The sequence below is a fragment of the Nomascus leucogenys genome, chromosome 22a, assembly GCF_006542625.1.
Source record: "Nomascus leucogenys isolate Asia chromosome 22a, Asia_NLE_v1, whole genome shotgun sequence".
NCBI classification, from domain to species: Eukaryota; Metazoa; Chordata; class Mammalia; order Primates; family Hylobatidae; genus Nomascus; species Nomascus leucogenys.
Window position 1 is genome coordinate 120025014 of NC_044402.1, and position 18692 is coordinate 120043705.

An 18692-nucleotide genomic window follows, 5' to 3' on the forward strand; every position below is an offset into this window, starting at 1 on the left:
TTTTACACTTTAAGTGTATAATTTATTATATGGAAATAATACCCCCATTTTTTTTTTCTTTTGAGATGGAGTTTTGCACTTGTTGCCCAGGCTGCAGTGCAATGGCACAATCTTGTCTCACCACAACCTCTGCCTCCTGGGTTCAAGTGATTCTCCTGCCTCAGCCTCCCGAGTAGCTGGGATTACAGGCATGTGCCACCATGCCCGGCTAATTCTGTATTTTTAGTAGAGACAGGGTTCCTCCATGTTGGTCAGGCTGGTCTCGAACTCCAAACCTCAGGTGACCCGCCCACCTCGGCCTCCCAAAGTGCTGGGATTACAGGCATAAGCCACCATGCCCAGCCTTCATGTATAACTTTTAACTCCCTGTAAACTTACTGTTGACCAGAAGCTTTACTGATGACATAAACAGATTACCACATATGAAGTATATTCTATGTATTATACACTGTATTCTTACAACAAAATAAGCTAGAGAAAAGAAAATGTTATGCCTGTAATCCCAGCACTTTGGGATGCTGAGGCAGGAGGAATGCTTAGGCCAGGAGTTCAAGACCATCCCGGGAAATGTAGTGAGACCCTGTCTCTATAAAAAATTAAAAAATTAGCTGGGTATGGTGGTGGGCACCTGTAGTCCCAGCTATTCAGGAGGCTGAGTGGGAGGATCGCTTGAGCCTGGGAGGTGAAGGTTGCACTGAGCCAAGATCTTGCTACTGCACTCCAGCCTGGCAACAGAGCAAGACACTGTCTAAAAAAAAAGGAGGGGGGGAGCTGGGAGAGAATGTATTTACTATTCATTAAGTGGAAGTGGATCATCATAAAGTCTTCATCTTTGTCATCACGTTGAGTAGGCCAAGGAGGAGGAAGAGAGGGGTTGGTTGGGGCAATAGTGGGAGAAGAGGCGGAGGAGGTAGAATAGGGGGTAGCGGGGGTGGGGGTTCAGGAGAGCCAGGCATACTTGGTATAACTTTTTTTTTTTCCAAGATGGAGTCTTGCTCTGTTGCCCAGGCTGGAGTGCAGTGGTGTGATCTCTGCTCACTGCAACCCCCACCTCCCAGGTTCAAGCAATTCTCTTGCCTCAGCCTCCCGAGTAGCTGGGATTACAGGCACCCACCACCAAAACCGGCTAAATTTTGTATTTTTAGTAGAGATGGGGTTTCACCATGTTGGTCAGGCTGGTCTTGAATTCCTGACCTCTTGATCCGCCCACCTCAGCCTCCCGAAGCGCTGGGATTACAGGTGTGAGCCACCGCACCTGACCGGTATAACTTTTATTGGGTAAAATCCACATGTAAGTGGATGGATTTGAACTGCACAGGTCCATTTATATGTGGATTTTCTTCCACCTCTGGGGTAACATTTCTATCACTCTCTTAAAGTTTTCTTGCACCCTTTTGCAACCAAACTCTCTCTCAATCCTTGACATTCAAGCAACCACTGGTCTGCTGTCACTATAGTTCAGTTGGCATTTTCTAGAATTTATCCCATGGGAAAAACTAAGGCAAATGTACAATGATATATGTACATTTATCTCAGTGTTATTTAGAGTTGTCAACTGGAGAAAAAATTAAATGACCATTATTAACAGACTGAATAAATAATGACCATCTATACAATAAAATACTGTATGCCAATTTTAAGAGTAAATATAGTGCAAGGGTAAAATTTTTTACGTAAGTAATCCATGGTACATTGTTATACAAAAGGAAACCATTACAAAAAGGGTAAGGCCCTTTTGTCACTCCCAACCCAGAAAATCACTGTAAAAGTTTGATGTGCATTTTTCCAGGCTTTTTCTATATATGTATACATCTACGTGCATATTTATATACACATAAAAATATATAATGATTTTTTTCTTTGAGATGGAGTCTGGCTCTGTCGCCCAGGCTGGAGTGCAGTGGCGCAATCTCGGCTCACTGCAACCTCTGCCTCCCCAGCTCAAGCTATTCTCCTGCCTCAGCCTCCCAAGTAGCTGGGATTACAGGCACCCACCACCACGCATGGCTACTTTTTTTGTATTTTTAGTAGAGACAGGTTTTCACCACGTTGGCCAGGCTGGTTTTGAACTCCTGACCTCAAGTGATCTGCCCACCTCGGCCTCCCAAAGTGCTAGGATTACAGGTGTAAGCCACCGTGCCTGGCCATATAATAATGTTTTGAAGGTACATGGGTTTTGCACAAATTCCTTATCCTGTGTCCAGTTCTGCAACCTGCCTTTTCTACTCAACAGTGTCTTTGTAATCTCTTCATGTTAGTACATAAAATATACAATTTACCTTTTTCTCTATAGCTACCTATAATGGACGTTTCATAGTGTATTTGGCCTTGCCTTTACTGAGAAATCTTTAGATGAATTCTAACTTTTTGCCATTGCTAAATTAAATTATATGTATTGATATAGAAGTAACTCTATATTAAGTTTTTTTAGAAAGCTGAAGTGGAATATTTATATAGAAATAAGCTTTTATATAGGTCTCAAAAAGATTGGAAGGACACCAGTTTGCACAATTATTTTAGTGGAAGGAAGGAGGTTGGTTTATAAGCAGGCTTTGACTTTTTTTCTTTTTTTTTTTTTGAGACAGAATTTCACTCTTGTTGCCCAGGCTAGAGTGCAATGGCACAATCTTGGCTCAACACAACCTCTGCCTCTTGGGTTCAAGAGATTCTCCTGCCTCAGCCTCCCGAGTAGCTGAGATTACAGGCATGTGCCACCACGCCCGGCTAATTTTGTATTTTTAGTAGAGACAGGGTTTCTCCATGTTGGTCAGGCTGGTCTTGAACTCCCGACCTCAGGTGATCCGCCCACCTCAGCCTCCTAAAGTGCTGGGACTACAGGCATGAGCCATCACGCCTGGCCTTTTTTCTTTGAGACAGAGTCTTGATCTGTTGCCCAGGCTGGAGTGCGGTGGCACCATCTCAGCTCACTGCAACCTACGCCTCCTTGGTTCAAGCTATTCTCCTGCCTCAGCCTCCTGAGTAGCTGAGATTACAGGTGTGTGACACCATGCCTGGCTAATTTTTTTGTATTTTTTTTTTTTTTTTAGTACAGACGGGTTTCACCATGTTGGCAAGGCTGGTCTTGAACTCTGACCTCAAGCGATCCACCTGCCTTGGCCTCCCAAAATGCTGGGAATACAGGTGTGAGCCACTGCACCCAGCCAGACTTTGACTTTTCCAATTTTTTCTGTGATAATCTTTTTTCCTGATAATATGTTCACAATCAAGTAATACCAGGGACTACTGAGAAGTGGATGATGAAGGGTGATAAGGTATAGACTATGCCCTTCTCTTTGCAGCTCCTGAGAGGGGCTGGGAAGGGATTTTGGGAGGGTGGGAAACAGCTTTGTCTGCCCAGAGCAGCTCTGAAGGTGGCCCAGTGCAGAACAGGATATCTGAAGGCAGAGCGGGACACCCATTCTGGGGATGGAAAGACGGAAGACCATTGAGGCCATTTCCCAGGTGGAGGACTAGGGGTGGGAGAAGTGACCTTCCGCTTGAGGATCCAGCCCACCCATCACCCACTTCAGGCATGGACTTGAGACAGAGAAGAGATTTAAAACCAGATTTAAAACCATCAGCTCCCAGGAGTGTGGCCTCCTTCACCTGCTCCCCAACTGTTCTGGTTCCAAAGGTTCAAGCCAGGCTCAACTCCCACTCCTCTAGTCTCCAAATAAGCATAGCACGGAGAGTCTGAGTGAAAATCCACTTTAATAATCCAGCTTCAGCTCAGCTGAGAACTTCCCCTCTCAGGTGCAAAGGGATGGCAGAGAAGTCTTTCCAGGAGGGCTCAATCCACTAAGAGATTATGGCTTAGAGAAGGGAACAGCTCAAAGAAGCCCTATAATGGGAGGCAACATGGAATTTGGAATTAGTGAGTGACCAGATGGAGATGTCCTGCCACCCACCTCCCACCAACACAAGTTCCAGCAAGAGAAGCACCGAGGTTTCATCTGTTCTTGACAGCCACCCCAGTCTTCCCAGCCCTGATCCTCTCTTCCCATCCCCTCATTTTCCATTTCTTTGGGTCAGGGCCCCTGAGCCTTGAGAAGAATAAGGACCCTTGTTTTATCTCTTTTTTCTCTTTTGTAGAGACATGGACTTGCCATGTTGCTCAGGCTGGTCTCAAACTCCTGCCCTCAAGCAATCCTCCCACCTCCCAAAGTGTTGGCATTACAGCATGAGCCACCACGGGTGGCCAGGACCCTTGTTTTCCTACATGGCCCCAGCATGACAACTAGCCCCCATTACTCAGGCCAGTCACTTTGTGATGGCGATGTTGTCCCAGCAACCAATCCAGGCACTAGAGGGGAAGGATCCCAGCTGCCATGGAGAGGGTCTCGGGTGGGTGTTACCTTGAAGAGGGTGAGGGTCTGGAGGACTCCTGTGGTGCAGGCCATCTCCCGGATAGAGTGCATGGCCAGTTGGGGGCTGCCTAAATCCAGCACCCGCAGCCCCAGCCGAGAAGCCAAGATAGGTCCAATGGTGGTTCCACAGGGGGTGTCATTCCGGACCATGAGATCCTAGGGAGAGCAGGAGACCCATGAGCAACATGCAGTCTGTGCTTATCAGAGCCAAGGAGGACGCCATCTTAGAACTGCAGGGCGGGAAGCGGCCTGGGAGATGGTCCATTTGGAGCATAAAATCAAAGCCAGTGCTAAATGGCAGACCCCAAAGGACAATATATTCGGAATTGGTCCCATTCTATCTGCATTGCCACCACCCTAGTTCCAATCCATTCTTCACGCAGCAGGAAGGGGGATTTTTAAAAGTATCCATCCTTGTCACCCTCTTGCTTAATATCCACGCTCACAGAAAAAAATCACTCAGTGGTATTAATGTCTTTAAAAATATTGCTACTGACATTTTGAAATGATTTTATTTATATTGTGGTAAAATAATAAATAAGAAAATGAAAATATAATGCTAGATATCAAGGTTTTCAGTGTAAGAGAAAACAGAATTACAAAATCAAATAGGTAGTAACTATTTAAATAAGAATAATTTGATGAATAAGAATTACAGTATTAACTCATGATTTTTATTTAAAAATTTTTATTTTATTTTATTTATTTATTTTGAGATGGAGTCTCCCTGCGATGCCCAGGCTGGAGTGCAGCGGCACGATCTCAGCTCGCTGCAACCTCTGCCTCCTGGGTTCAAGCGATTCTCCTGTCTCAGCCTCCCAAGTAGCTGGGATTACAGGCATGCACCACCACGTCCAGCTAATTATTGTATTTTCAGTAGAGATGGGATTTCGCCATATTGGCCAGGCTGTTCTCGAACTCCTGACCTCAAGTGATCCACTACCTCTCAAAGTGCTGGGATTACAGGCCTGAGCTACCGCACCTGGCTTCATGATTTTTAAAATATGTACTTTTTTCTTGCTATGTCCATGGAAATGGACCCAAAGCACCGTCCCCTCCCCCAAGAACAATGAACACTTGCAGTGCCAGACCATGGTCTCTAATACCACTGCTCGCCAAAAACTACCAAGTCTAGGGGGCGAAATGAACAAGACATGCCTGCAATTTTTGTTGTGCCAAAAAGCAAGGAGACTTCCAAGAGTCAAAGGGCACAGGAGTTATGCTAAAGGGGCTCCCACTGGTCAAAGCCATGACAATTCACAAATCAAATATACTAATTATAGAGGACACTGAATAAATGAAATTCCATGATTCTATGATAGTCAGAAAGGGAAAAGCAGGCCAGGTGTGCTGACTCATGCCTGTAATCCCAGCACTTTGGGAGGCCAAGGCGTGCAGATCACATGATTCCAGGAGTTCGAGACCAGCCTGGCCAACATGGTGAAACCCTGTCTCTATTAAAAATACAAGAAACAGCCGGGCATGGTGGTGCACGCCTGTAATCCCAGCTACTCAGGTGGCTGAGGCATGAGACTCTCTTGAACCTGGGGGGAGGAGGTTGCAGTGAGCTGCGATCGCGACACTGCATTCCAGCCTGGGCAACAGAGCGAGACCCTGTCTTAAAAAAAAAAAAAAAAAAGGAAAAGGAAAAATATTTCTTTGTCACTATTTGAGATGACATTTCACCTTGAAAAGCGGATAACGGAAAGAATTAGCATCTATCCTACTTTCCAATCAATAGGAATGATATTCCACGATAACCAAAGAACCCTAGTTGACTGGAGGGAAGAAGTTCCACTTCACAGAAGAATGGAAGACTGAAAGAATTCAGGGGAAGCGGGCATTTTTCGGTAAATTCTAATGAAATTACTGATTTAGACAAGGATTACTGTAAGTGTTAAAACCATTAGGTATCTGGTTAATAGGGAACTCATCACTTGTATGGGTCACTGTCAGGTCAATAGGGGGAAAACCACCATATAATGAAAGGATAAGAGGCCATTCCTGGTCCAGTGGTCAATCTTTGCAAGGCTAAGGGTGGCCCACCCAGATATCATGTGTGTGATGCCATATGAATACACCAGCCATGTCTTCTAGCCCAAAATGTTTAACTTGAGGCTGGGCACGGTGGCTCACACCTGTAATCCCAGCACTTTGGGAGGCTGAGGTGGGCGGACCACTTGAGGTCAGGAGTTCAAGACCAGTCTGGCCAATATGGTGAAACCCTGTCTCTACTAAAAATACAAAAATTAGCTGGGCATCGTGGTGCACACTTGTAATCCCAGCTACTTTGGAGGCTGAGACAGAAGGATCACTTGAACCAGGGAGGCGGAGGTTGCAATGAGCCGAGATCATGCCATTAGACTCCAGCCTGGGCGACAGAGTGAAACTCTCACTCTGTCAAAGAAAAAAAAAAAAAGTTTAACTTGAATCCATCAAGTCTTTAGAAATTCCAGTTGATAGGAAATACGGGGCTTACAGACAAGCTAAACGACACCATGGGGCAGCAAGGAGACATATCCAGAAGTTTCTTGAATAAGCCAATGCTATTTAAAAAGGGGTGGGGGGAACTGTGCTACATTAGAATACATTTAAGCAACATATCAGCCAAATATAATGCATTGTCCTTGTGGGCGGCAAGCCACCCAGGCACCGAGGCAAGAGACCGAAGACACGAGCTGTTCCAGTATAATAAAATATAAAACAAGAATAGTCATACCAGATATAGATCTTAGATATGATTATATATGAATATCATTAATCATTAGTTGGTAGTAATTACTCTTTATCCCAATATTATAATAATCCCTGCTCTATAATCATAACCTAGGAAAAACCAGGCCATACAGAGATAGGAGCCGAGGGGACATAGTGAGGTGTGACCAGAAGACAGGAGTGCGAGCCTTCTGTTATGCCTGGACAGGGCCACCAGAGGGCTCCTTGGTCTAGCGGTGACGCCAGCATCTGGGAAGATGCCCGTTGCCAGGTGGACCGTGGTCTAGCGGTAGCGAAAGGTGTCAAGAAACAACACCCGCTACTTAGCAGACTGGGAAAGGGAGTCACCTTTTCCCCGGGGGAGTTTAGAGAAGACTCTGCTCCTCCACCTCTTGTGGAGGGCCTGACACCAGTCGGGCTTTCCCGCAGTTATCCGGAGGCCTAACTGTCTCCCTGTGATGCTGTGCTTTAGTGGTCACGTTCTTAGTCCACCTTCATGTTCCATCCTGTACACCTGGCTCTGCTTTCTAGTTAACAGTAGTAAGTTAGTGAAAGTACTAGAAGTCTCTGATATGTAGAAATAATGGCGTTAAGCTGTCTCTTTGTCTTCTCTCTCTACCTCGGCTGCCGGGCAGGGAAGGGCCCCCTGTGCAGTGGACACATGACCCACGTGACCTTACCTATCATTGGAGAAGACTCACATTCTTTACCCTGCCCCTTTTGCTTTGTATACAATAAATAACAGTGAAGCCAGACATTCAGGGCCACTACCGGTCTCCGCGCATTGGTGGTAGTGGTCCCCCGGGCCCAGCTGCCTTTTCTTTTATCTCTTTGTCTTGTGTCTTTATTTCTACACTCTCTCGTCACCGCACACAGGTAGAGACCCACCAACCCTGTGGGGCTGGTCCCTACAGTCCTGAGTTGGATACTAGGGTGGGCCAAATACCTGTAAAAAAATATTTTGAGGATAACTGGGGAAAACGGAAAGTGATCTGTGCATCAGATGAGGTACAAGTTTACTGAAACAACAATTTCCTGAAATGGGGTTGGGAATGGTGGATCACGCCTGTAATCCCAGCACTTTGGGAGGCCAAGGTGAGAGGACTGCTTGAAGCCAGGAGTTCAAGACCAGCCTGGGCAACATAGCAAGAACCCCATTTTTACTAAAAATAGAAAATTAGCCAGCATGGTGGCATGCATCTGTAATCCCAGCTACTTGGGAGGTTGAGGCAGGAAGATCTGAGCTCAGGAGTTTGAGGATGCAGTGAGCTATGATCATGCCACTGCACTCCAGCCTGGGAGACAAAGCAAGACCCTGTTTCTAATTTTAAAAAAAACATTAAAAAAAAAACTCAAATAGAAACGTGAAGATGACTGAGTGAAAAGAGGCAACGAAAATATATCCGATATAATATCATTTTTAAAAAGTGTATATGAAGTTTATGCATAGAAAAAATCTGGAAGACTATACCAAATTTCTGCAGATTAGTGTTTTATTTTCTCATCTCTATCTGTATTTTCTAATTTTCTAAAATACATGTGTCCTACTTCTGCTGTAAGTTATTAAAGAAAAATCTCCCAATATCTTCTCACTACCTTAGAATAAAATTGAAATGCCCTTCCATGGCCTAGGTATTCCTGTATCATCACTGAGCTGGGCCTCTCCCCGACCCCCTCCTGCTCTCATCCTGGCTCTACCATCCTGCCTTTCTCTCCTCCTAAAAGATGAGCTCATTCCTGGCCTCCTTGGGGCTTTTCTACTTGTGCCCTCTGGCTGGGACCCTCCCATAGCTGCCTGTTTCTCAGTGGTTAGGTCTCAGCTCAAATATCACGTCCTCAGAGAAGGCTTCCTGGGGGCAGAACAATTCAGCTTTCCGAAACGAAGAGTGAACACTTGCAGCACAAAGAGCCCTGGGCTGGGAGTCAGGATGCTGCGGTTCTACGCCTGCTATGATTGTCACTGGACCACCCATGCCTGAGTCCCTGATATAGACAGGTAGATAGATAAATATAGAAATAGATAGTCATGTACTACATAGTGACATTTCAGTCAAGGACAGACTACATATGACAGTGGTCCTGTAAGATTATAATGGAGCTGAAAAATTCCTGTCGCCTAGTGACATCACAGCTGTTGCGATGTTGTGGCACAATGCATGACTCACTTGTGTGTGGCAATGCCGGTGTAAATAAATCTACTGCCAGTCGTATAAAAGCATAACACGTGCAATTACGTACAGTATGCAATACCTGAGAATGATAATAAATGACTATGTTATGGTTTATGTGTTTACTATATTATGCTTTTTATTGTTATTTATTTATTTTGAGATGGAGTTTCACTCTTGTTGCCCAGGCTGGAATGCAATGGCGCCATCTTGGCTCCCTGCAACCTCTGCCTCCTGGGTTCAAGCGATTCTCCTGTCTCAGCCTCCTGAGAAGCTGGGATAACAGGCGCATACCACCATGCCCAGACAATTTTTGTATTTTCAGTAGAGACAGGGTTTCACCATGTTGGCCAGCTGGTTCTGAACTCCCGACCTCAAGTGATCCACCCGCCTCGGCCTCCCAAAGTGCTGGGATTACAGGCGTGAGCCATGACGCCCAGCCTACTGTTATTTTAGAATGTACTCCTACTTATTAAAAAAAAAAAAAGTTAACTGTCAAACAGCCTCAGGCAGGTCCTTTAGGAGCGTCTTGTTATCACAGCAGATAGCAGCTCCCTGCATGTCACTCTCCCTGAAGACCTTCCAGTGAGACAAGATATGGAGGTGGAAGACAGGGACGCTGATAATCCTGACCCTGTATAGGCCTAGGCTAATGTGTATGTTTGTGTCTTGGTTTTTAACCAGAAAGTTTAAAAATTTTAAAAATAACAAAAAATTTTTAAAATAGCAAAAGCTTATAGAATAAGGATACAAAAAAGAAAATACTTTTGAATAGCTGTACTATGTGCTTGTGTTTTAAGCCAAGTGTTATTACAAAGGAGTCAAAAATTTTAAAAAATGGAAGTTTATAAAGTAAAAAAGTTGGCCAGGCACAGTGGCTCACGCCTGTAATCCCAACACTTTGGGAGGCCGAGGCGGGCGGGTCACAAGGTCAGGAGTTCGAGACCAGCCTGACCAACATGGTGAAACCCCGTCTCTACTAAAAATACAAAAATTAGCCGGGCGCGGTGGTGCGTGCCTGTAATCCCAGCTACTCAGGAGGCTGAGGCAGAATCACTTGAACCTAGGAGGCAGAGGTTGCAGTGAGCCGAGATCGCGCCACTGCACTCCAGCCTGGGTGACAGAGACTCCATCTCAAAAATAAATAAATAAATAAAGTAAAAAAGTTACAGTAAACTAATTCATTGTTGAAGAAATACAATTTTCAAAATAAATGTAGTGTAGCCTGTGTCCAGCATTGATAAAGTCTGCAATAGTGTACAGTAACGTCCTACGCCTTCACATTAACTCACCACTCACCCAGGGCAACTTCGAGTGCCGTAAGCTCCATTCCTAAGTGCCCTATACAGGTGGACCATTTTAAATCTTTTACACCATATGCTTCCTGTACCTTTTCTTTTTCTTTTTCTTTTCTTTTTTTTTTTTGGTTTTGTTTTTTTGGAGACAGGGTCTCACTCTGTCGCCCAGGCTGGAGTGCAATGGCACAATCTTGGCTCACTGCAACCTCCACCTCCCGGGTTCCAGAGAATCTTCCCAAGTAGGGAAGGCCTCCCAAGTAGCTGGGACTACAGGCATGCACCACCACGCCTGGCTAATTTTTGTATTTTTTGGTAGGATGGGGTTTCACCATGTTGGCCAGGCTGGTTTTGAACTCCTGACCTCAAGTGATCTGACTGTCTTGGCCTCCCAAAGTGCTGGGATTACAGGTGTGAGCCAACACGCCTGGCCTTCTGTACCTTTTCTATGTTTAGATACACTTACCATTTTGTTACAATTACCTACAGTTTTCAGCACAGTAAGAAGCTGTACAGGTTTGTAGCCTAGAAGCAATGGGCTACACCACACAGCCTGGGTGTGCAGCAGGTTGTCCGTCTAGGTTTGCGTACGTATACTCCATGATGCTCACACAACGACAAAACTGCCTAATGATGCCATTTCCCAGGACGTATCCCTGTTGTTAAGCAATGCATGACAGTATATATGTGTATATATGTGTATACACAATACTGTCATGTGTTATATACATACATGTATACAACATACATATGTACACACACACACACACACACACACACACACACACACACACAGAGGAGAAAGGACTAGATGGCTGATTTCTCAGGCAAGAGAGAAAATGAGTAGCTGCGGTTACATACTCCCCAGCCCTGAACTTTTTCCCTGTGGAAGCCCCCAGAGTGTGTAGGAGACAGAGGGGAAGTGGGGTTGCTGCAGGGAAAGACAGGCCTACCATGTGCCAGGAGCACACTGTACCTTCAGTCTTCATAGAAATCCAGCAAAGTAGGCATTACTATCACCCCTATTCTACAGATGTGGAAACTGAGACTCAGAAAGTTTAGGAGACTAGTCCAAGGTCACACAGCTAGCACTGCAGCAGAGCCAGCATGGAATCCAGCTGTATCCAAAATCCCTGCTTTTCTCACTCTACTGGGACCCCCTCCACTCAAGGCCATCTACCAGGTTCCCTGTTCTTGGGGGCCCATCTGTTTGTGCCCCCACCAAGCTCCCTCCATCACACCTTCCCAGTCAGGGCCCACCCTCACCTGCAGGGGAACCTTGACTTTGTTGGCCACCTCTCGGATCAGGGCCTCTGACACTGCGTTTGAGGCATAGCGTTGCTTGCTGTTCACCTTGATCACGGGGCCCTGGGGAGATTGTCAAGGTGAGGCAGAGGTAATGACAGGCCCAAAGGGAATGAGTCAGGGCCCAGAACAGCCAGACCTCCAAGTCCCTAGGGAGAAATGGCACGTCTCACCTTGTGGAATAAGGGCCGGTGGTTCTCCTCATGCTTGTCCCTGTAAGAGACAGATAAGGGCCAGACATAGCAAACAGGAGCAGGCCTGTCAACACTCACCACCCTCCCATGGCAGACATCACTAATAGATCACCACTCTTTCCCACCCAGCCCAGTGGGACTTCAGAGTCATTCCACACACAGGGTTCCGGGCAGCCTCTAGCAATAGATGGAAACAAGTTTGTAGACAAAGACTATTCCACACACCTGGGTTAGGCATTACATGACTCTGACCAAGTTGGTCTCGCAGTAGGGAAAAGGAAGTGCCCCCTGAACCTCCCGAGAGAATGAAGAAGGGAGAAAGGAAGAGGCTGGGGCCAGGGAAGAGCCTAAAGGCAGGTTATGCTTGGGTCTCCAGCTATGTGAAAACTGTGTGACTGGCACTAGAGACTCACAGGTAGTTGGGATGCACAGCATGGGCCATGTCTGCACTGATCATGAAGGACTTGGGTATGGCTTCCTCGAAGGCCGTTGGGTGCTGGCACGAGGCTGAGATCCGCCGCAGCACCAGCTCTGTCAGCAGTGACTGTGCTCCCTGTGCACTCTCAGACCCCACCTGGCGACAGCAGAGTCCTGACTCTGGGAATCTGGGCTCAGGGGCCTGATCTTGGAAGCCAGTGAGAGGGGCCCACTGCCCACCTGGCCCAAAACCCCACTGAGTCACTGGGTGTTCTTAGCAATACCCCTAACCTGGGGTCATCACTGAACACTGGATGGTGGGCTGAGACCAAACTAACTCGCAGTCTTAACAGTACTGGTGGGTTTCCTGCACTGCTCCCCTTCCTCCTCTCATGACCCTCACATCTGGGGCTCAGCACAGGTGCCCCACCACACTGGTCAATTTTCTTTTATGTGTATGACAGAGACTAACTGTCCATGATATCTTTTATAACAGAACACCCAAGCTGTAGCTAAGCACTTAACTACCCAGCTAGAGATGACATTTCCAGGCTCCCCTGCAGCTAAGTTCTGTGGAATGTAAGCAGTGATGAATGTCACTTCTGGATCATGCCCTTAAAGCCAGGGGGTGTCTACTGCCCCTTTGCCCTCTCTTCCCTTCCTACTAACTCAGTGTAGACATGATGGCCAGAGCTGGAACGGCCACCCTGAATGCTGAAATAGAAGTCATGTGTTCAGGACAGCAGGGACCCCTCCTAAACTGCTAACTCTGACCTGGGTTATGAGATATGAGAGAGCACTATCTGTTCAAGCTCTGTTATGCAGCTGAGACTGCAGCCTCACACACGCAGGCATCATGAGGACCTACTCTGTGCTGAGCCCTGGGACTACGAGGATGGACTGGGTAGAGTCCCTGTCCTAAAGGAAGAAGCTCACCATGTGGCACAAAGAAAGATACAGGAGAGATGGTCACCCTTGAATAAGCAGATCTATATTGAGTCAGAGGAGACACCAAGGGCTAAGGAGGCACACGCAGCATCTCCCGTCTTTGGGGCCCCCAGAAGAGCCCTGGCTCACGGTGGATGCCTGGCACAACAAGTTGGCTGTGGAAGACTCCACAGAGGTGACCCTCCCCAGAACCCTCCACGTACCTCTTCGTTGTCATAGAGTGTGATCATGCGCACGTGAGGCTCCGTGGCCAGGGAGCCAGGGCCTGCACAGGAATCTATCAAGGCCTGGTTCAGGGAAGGAAATGAGAGCATCATCTCCAACCTCCTTCTGCTGAAACTCAGCCCACCAGCACCTTGGGTGTGCACGTTCCCCCATCCACCAGCACCTTGGGTGTGCACATTCCCCTGTCTGCCTTCCATGGCCATGACTTTTATCAATTAGGGCACTGCCTGGCACAGGGTGTGGTGGGGACCTTTTTTTCTTTTGTTTTTTTTTTTTTTTTTTTTTTTTTTGCCAAATAAATAGCTACATAGGTAGAAACTTTAGGGTGTGGTGGGGACCTTTTTTTTTTCTTTTTTTCTTTCTTTTTTTTTTGGCCAAATCAATAGCTAGGTAGAAACCTTTTCAACTGGGACAGGAGACACCATCCTTTGGGTGTTCTTCTCTACATTCCCATGCAAAAGGCAGTAGGAAGATGTGGAGGACAGAGAGGAAGAGCTGAGAGTCCTGGAAAGCCAAAAGACTACACACATCACATAAACTGATTGGCCTCAGGGAAAAGACTAAGGTTCAAAGAGGTGATGGACTCCATCAAGGTGACGTGACTGGCTGGTTGCCTGCAGAAGTAGATGCAGGTCCCAGGTCCAGCTCTGGTCTCAATTACAGCCCAAAGCCTATCTCCAGCCACAGTATTACTGGGAAGGAGAGGCAGAAAAAGGCAGAGGGAGATCAAGGGCAAGAGGAGAGAAAGAAAGGGAACTGACTAGGATGGAGAGAAGGTGGGGAATATCAAGGTGACTAGGAAGAGAGGCTACCTGACTGAGATCCCAAGAAACAGGGGGAAGGCTGGGGGCTTAAGCCTGGGGAGTGGAGTAGGAAGCAGAAGGAGGTGGATGATACTACCTTGTGGATGATAAGGCCTTTCCCTGAGGCAGAAGTTGTTAACTTCAGGAAATGCAGCAGGAGCAAGGCTAGGACAAGAGACCATGGTGCCCTAAACAACTTCTCAGCCTTCTTCTTGCCTCAACCCCCTGACAGTGCAAGGGCAGAGACCAAAGGTGGCGATGCTGAGGCTGCAGCATTTACGGCCCCCTCCTGATCCATCCAGCACCAGCAGACTGAGTGGGTAGACAATGGCCCTCTCTCACAACCTGCTGGGGCTTTAGGCAGCTCCCCCGACCCCAAACATACCACCTCTGCTGGTGGTTATGTGCTGCCTGGGGTGCCCCGGCTCCTCACCTGCAGGGCACAGAAGCAGCTGTGCAGATTGTCCAGCCGAGGAGCAAAGATGAACTCATCATAGGCACCACCCAAGACCTAGAGAGATAAGACAGTCAGCCCAACCTTCAACCCTCCACCCCCACTCACCTCTCTTTTGCTCCCAATGGCCTCCTTGGTTTCTTACGCAACCTCTCCCTGACCCCTGGCTTAGGGCACTATTTTGTTTTTTCTTTTTTTTGAGATGAAGTTTCGCTCTTGTTGCCCAGTGTGAAGTGCAATGGCTCGATCTCGGCTCACTGCAACTTCCGTCTCCCGGGTTCAAAGGATTCTCGTGCCTCAGCCTCCTGAGTAGCTGGGATTACAGGCATGCACCACCAGGCCCAGCTAATTTTTGTATTTTTATTAGAGACAGGGTTTCACCATGGTGGTCAGGCTAGTCTCAAACTCCTGACCTCATGTGATTCCCCCCGCCTCAGCCTCCCAAAGTGCTGGGATTCCTTGCTAGGCAGGACCCAGCAGAGATTGGAGAAGGGGGCTGGGCTGGTGCTGAGGAACAAAAGGGTGGAGGCCAATCGCTCTTGACCTCTTCCTGTGGGTCAAGAAAAGGAAGGGCTGAATTGTTACCAAAATGGCCAAGGAAGTAAACAGAGGAAGCCAGCCAAAAAACAGAAACTTAGTACATGTTCAAGCAGGACAGAGCATCCAGAGATTTAGCAATCTCTGACCATCAGCAACTGGGAGGCAGAGAACAGATGGCCACATCCAGGCCTCTTTCCCTAAGCAGTTCAATGTCAGTGTGGGTCAAAGCAGACAGGGCCCACATGTAGAAGAAAATCCTGGCGAATCTGTAAAAAGGGCCAATTCCCAGATAGTCCTAGTAGGCAGGTCTGGGGTGGGGAACTTGTCTTTTTGAGAACCACCACCCTAGAAGCAGTGGGGGATGTGTCTGCTGGGAAGAACTCGGATGAGAGTCACTGAGGGCTTGGTGGAGGTGACGAGTGCTTCAGCAGGACAGGTTACGAGTGGTCAGGATCCTGGAGGCCCTCCACCCACAGGTTCCTACAGCCAGTCCTCACCGCAGGCTGGGTGTCTGCAAGGCAGAGCTCCATCTCCACTATGTCCTTGGGGCTCAGCCCCAGATGGGCACAGAGCAGGGACATGAGGACCGAATGGTGCCGCTCATCCTGCAGAGCAGAAAGACGCTGGGAAGAGTCCATTCCTCCTCTCCTTCCCACTTCTCAGGGGACTCTGCCGCCCTCTCCATGATCAGGGGACTCTCTTACCACAGCATTGAGAGGCCCTGGCTCAGGAGTCCCCTTCTCCAGCTCCTCCTGGATGGCTGTGGCAAGAATGGGGACTCTGTGGGGAGACGTGGGTTGTGGGGGGATTGAGAGGAGGGCACAGCTGAGTGCGGCATCCATAAGTTCAGGTGCCTCCTGATGGGCAACTGCCTCTGCCCTTCAATTCCCAGCCCACTCCCCAAATGGCAAGGCTGTGAGGACCCTTAGAAATTAACTGGGTCCCAAGAGTAAAATGTGACTGTGGCTACCATTAGGTAATAATCACCTGGTACCATTCTCCATCCCTCCCAGCCACTGCAGCCCCGCCCCAGTCTCACAGGTGCATCTCTGTGTTGGGCCCAAAGTTCTCGTTGATATTTCGCTGCAGATGGATGGCCAGGTGTGGGATGCGAAGAATGGGCCGCTCCACGTGCACGAGCCGCTGCTCCAGCCGACCTGAGGTAGGGCACTGCGGCCAGCCAGGCCAGGTCATCCCAGGGTGCCTCCTACCCCAGTGGTCAGTCTTCACTTCACTCAGACTAAGCAGGGTGGTCCTCTGACCAGACTGCCCCCACCCCTCTTCCCCACGGGTACCCTGAGGAGTGTGGCAGTCAGTCTTCTGAGGAGGCTCCGCCATCCCCAACCTCGGTTCCCACCTTGACAATGACGCGTCCAGCCAGAGTCAGGTCACGGTCAAACCAGGTGCTCCAGATCCCACCACCATAGGTCTCCACACCGACTTGCTGGAAGCCCACCTGGCTGCGGCGAGACCTACGTTTCACCTGAGTGTAAAGACGGAGAAGAAGTCAGAGAAGGCTTCATGAAGAAATGTGGAGATGAGACTTTGGCTACTCATAAGTAACAGACAGAGAATATTAGTGTCACATGAAAGGCTCAAAGTGTGGAGGAAGGGGCCAACAAGTTTACCTTCTCCCTTACTCCAGGGGATAGAGGCCCCAGTTTGTACCTCCTAGTTCCCTTTTGCGCTGTACTCCCTCTGACATCTCCTCCCACCCCAACACCGTCCGAGTTCCTTACCCGGAGGCAGGGGCTGTCCGTGTGGGCCCCGATGAGGCTGAAGCCATTGCCAGGAACGTACTGGCCCCCTACAGCAAAAGCTATGATGGTGGAGGAGTTCCTGGTCATGAAGTACTGAGGAGAAGGGGAGGAAAGACAGGGGTGTGAGTTGCATTACCCAGCTGGCACACAGGGCTTTGAGACCCAGCCTAGGGACCTGCCTTTCCACCCCCACCCTACCCCCAGTACCTTGCTCTCGGGCTTAATATTCCATTTCTCAGTCTCCTTGAGTTCACTGAAGCCAGCCTGGAGAAGGCGGTTGCGGCATTCAGCCACAGCTGTGGGAAAAGCACCCTCTCACAGCGATGGAAGCTGGTGAGGGGCCCATCAGCCTCCACCCTCCTCCCTTGCCCTGGCCACCACTTACCGTGGAAAGGAGAGGGACTCCGGTTCACGAACTTGAGGAGTTCCTTAGCCGCAGTCTGCACCGCCTCTTGGCGGGCCTTACAGTTTATGGCCACCTAGGGGAGGGGGCGCTCAGACTTTTACAAGGTCTGGGACCCCTGACCTTTCACCCAAGTTCCGAGGATTCTCCCATCCCCACCCCTAGAAGTGACCACTCTAAGGCACAGACCTCTGCCTCCGCCCGTCCCCACCGAGAGACCCAAACCCAGGGCTGAAACTCTCCGTTGAAAGCGTCAGCCCGCCGGCCTAGGATCATGAGCCGGGCCCGCCCCTTAATCTGAACTTTAGCTCGACTCCCTAAGTCCCATCCCCATGTCCCTGCCCAGCTAGGAAATCCTGTTCTGCTCCCAAACTCCGGGATCCCAAGCGGGCCCCACACTCTGAGGCGGCCTGCATCACGTGCGCGTACCCAGCCCGGAGCCAAAGCCCTGTACCCCAAGGAGCATCCTGACTCCTCTCCACCCACCCAGTCTCTCGCAGGACTCCCCCTTCCAATCCCGGGAAAGTCGTCAGGTCACCCTCCGCGGAGCTTTCGGTTTCGCTTTGGGTCGGGCGGCCCCACTGCAGCACCGCGCTAAGCTTGGGCCCGGAAGGGCGCCGGACCCGGTCTGGGATCGAAATTCTAGTGGGGCCGTCGGGAGCCACCTACCTGCATGGCCCCGCGCGTGGGGCTGTGTCCGCTCATCTGGCCTCTGGGCTCGGCCCGCCCCCACCGCGCCGCCTGCCCCGCCCCTCACTAGCCCTGCAGGTCCCCCGCGTGCCTCTTCAGGACGCGCCGCACGCGCAGGCCTTCATCAGGCTTCCCCGGCCGCCCCGCCCCTTGCCGGGCCGCCCCGCCCCATGTCGGGCCGCCCCGCCCACCTCTCCTCGCCCTTCGGCAGACCGCCCCGCCCACCTCAGTCAGCCCCGCCCCTCGGCCGGCTTACCCTGTCCGCTCCGCCCCTCGCTGGGCCCCACCACCCGCCTTGCCCCGCCCCTAGCTTGGCCGCAGCGCCCGCCCGCCCCGCCAGCGCACCGCCCGCCCTGCACCTCGTCAAGCTTCCTCGTCCGCCCCGCCTCTCGCCAGGCTGCACCGCCC

The 18692-nt window shown here is 49.4% G+C and overlaps 1 protein-coding gene across 2 annotated transcripts; it reads right to left on the bottom strand.

The window, feature by feature from the left end:
• Positions 1–3551: 3551 nt before the first annotated feature.
• Positions 3552–18456, bottom strand: DNPEP (aspartyl aminopeptidase). 2 transcript variants are annotated; one of them, XM_003272403.4, is made up of 15 exons: positions 18264–18456; positions 17577–17670; positions 17399–17487; positions 17171–17284; positions 16789–16914; positions 16471–16601; positions 16136–16211; positions 15929–16036; positions 14871–14948; positions 13613–13696; positions 12458–12618; positions 12024–12063; positions 11812–11913; positions 4356–4523; positions 3552–3841 (listed from the first exon to the last, which is right to left on the bottom strand). In XM_003272403.4, exons 1-15 carry the CDS (start codon positions 18297–18299, stop codon positions 3791–3793), a joined length of 1458 nt encoding a protein of 485 aa, XP_003272451.1. In that variant the 5' UTR covers positions 18300–18456; the 3' UTR covers positions 3552–3790. The 2 variants fall into 2 exon arrangements, with proteins under 2 accessions (XP_003272451.1, XP_030658321.1); XM_030802461.1 differs by having other exon boundaries at positions 18081–18455.
• Between the last annotated feature and the right edge of the window lie 236 nt (positions 18457–18692).

Bases quoted from the DNA above. Each gene is read 5' to 3' on its own strand.
- DNPEP (XM_003272403.4), bottom strand. From the start codon at position 18,299: ATGAGCGGACACAGCCCCACGCGCGGGGCCATGCAG. The intron at 17,285-17,398 runs GTACTGGGGGTA...CCTTCTCCTCAG, and splicing joins ATATTAAGCCCGAGAGCAAG to TACTTCATGACCAGGAACTC. The intron at 14,949-15,928 runs GTGAGGACTGGC...TTATCTCTCTAG, and splicing joins TTGCAGACACCCAGCCTGCG to GTCTTGGGTGGTGCCTATGA.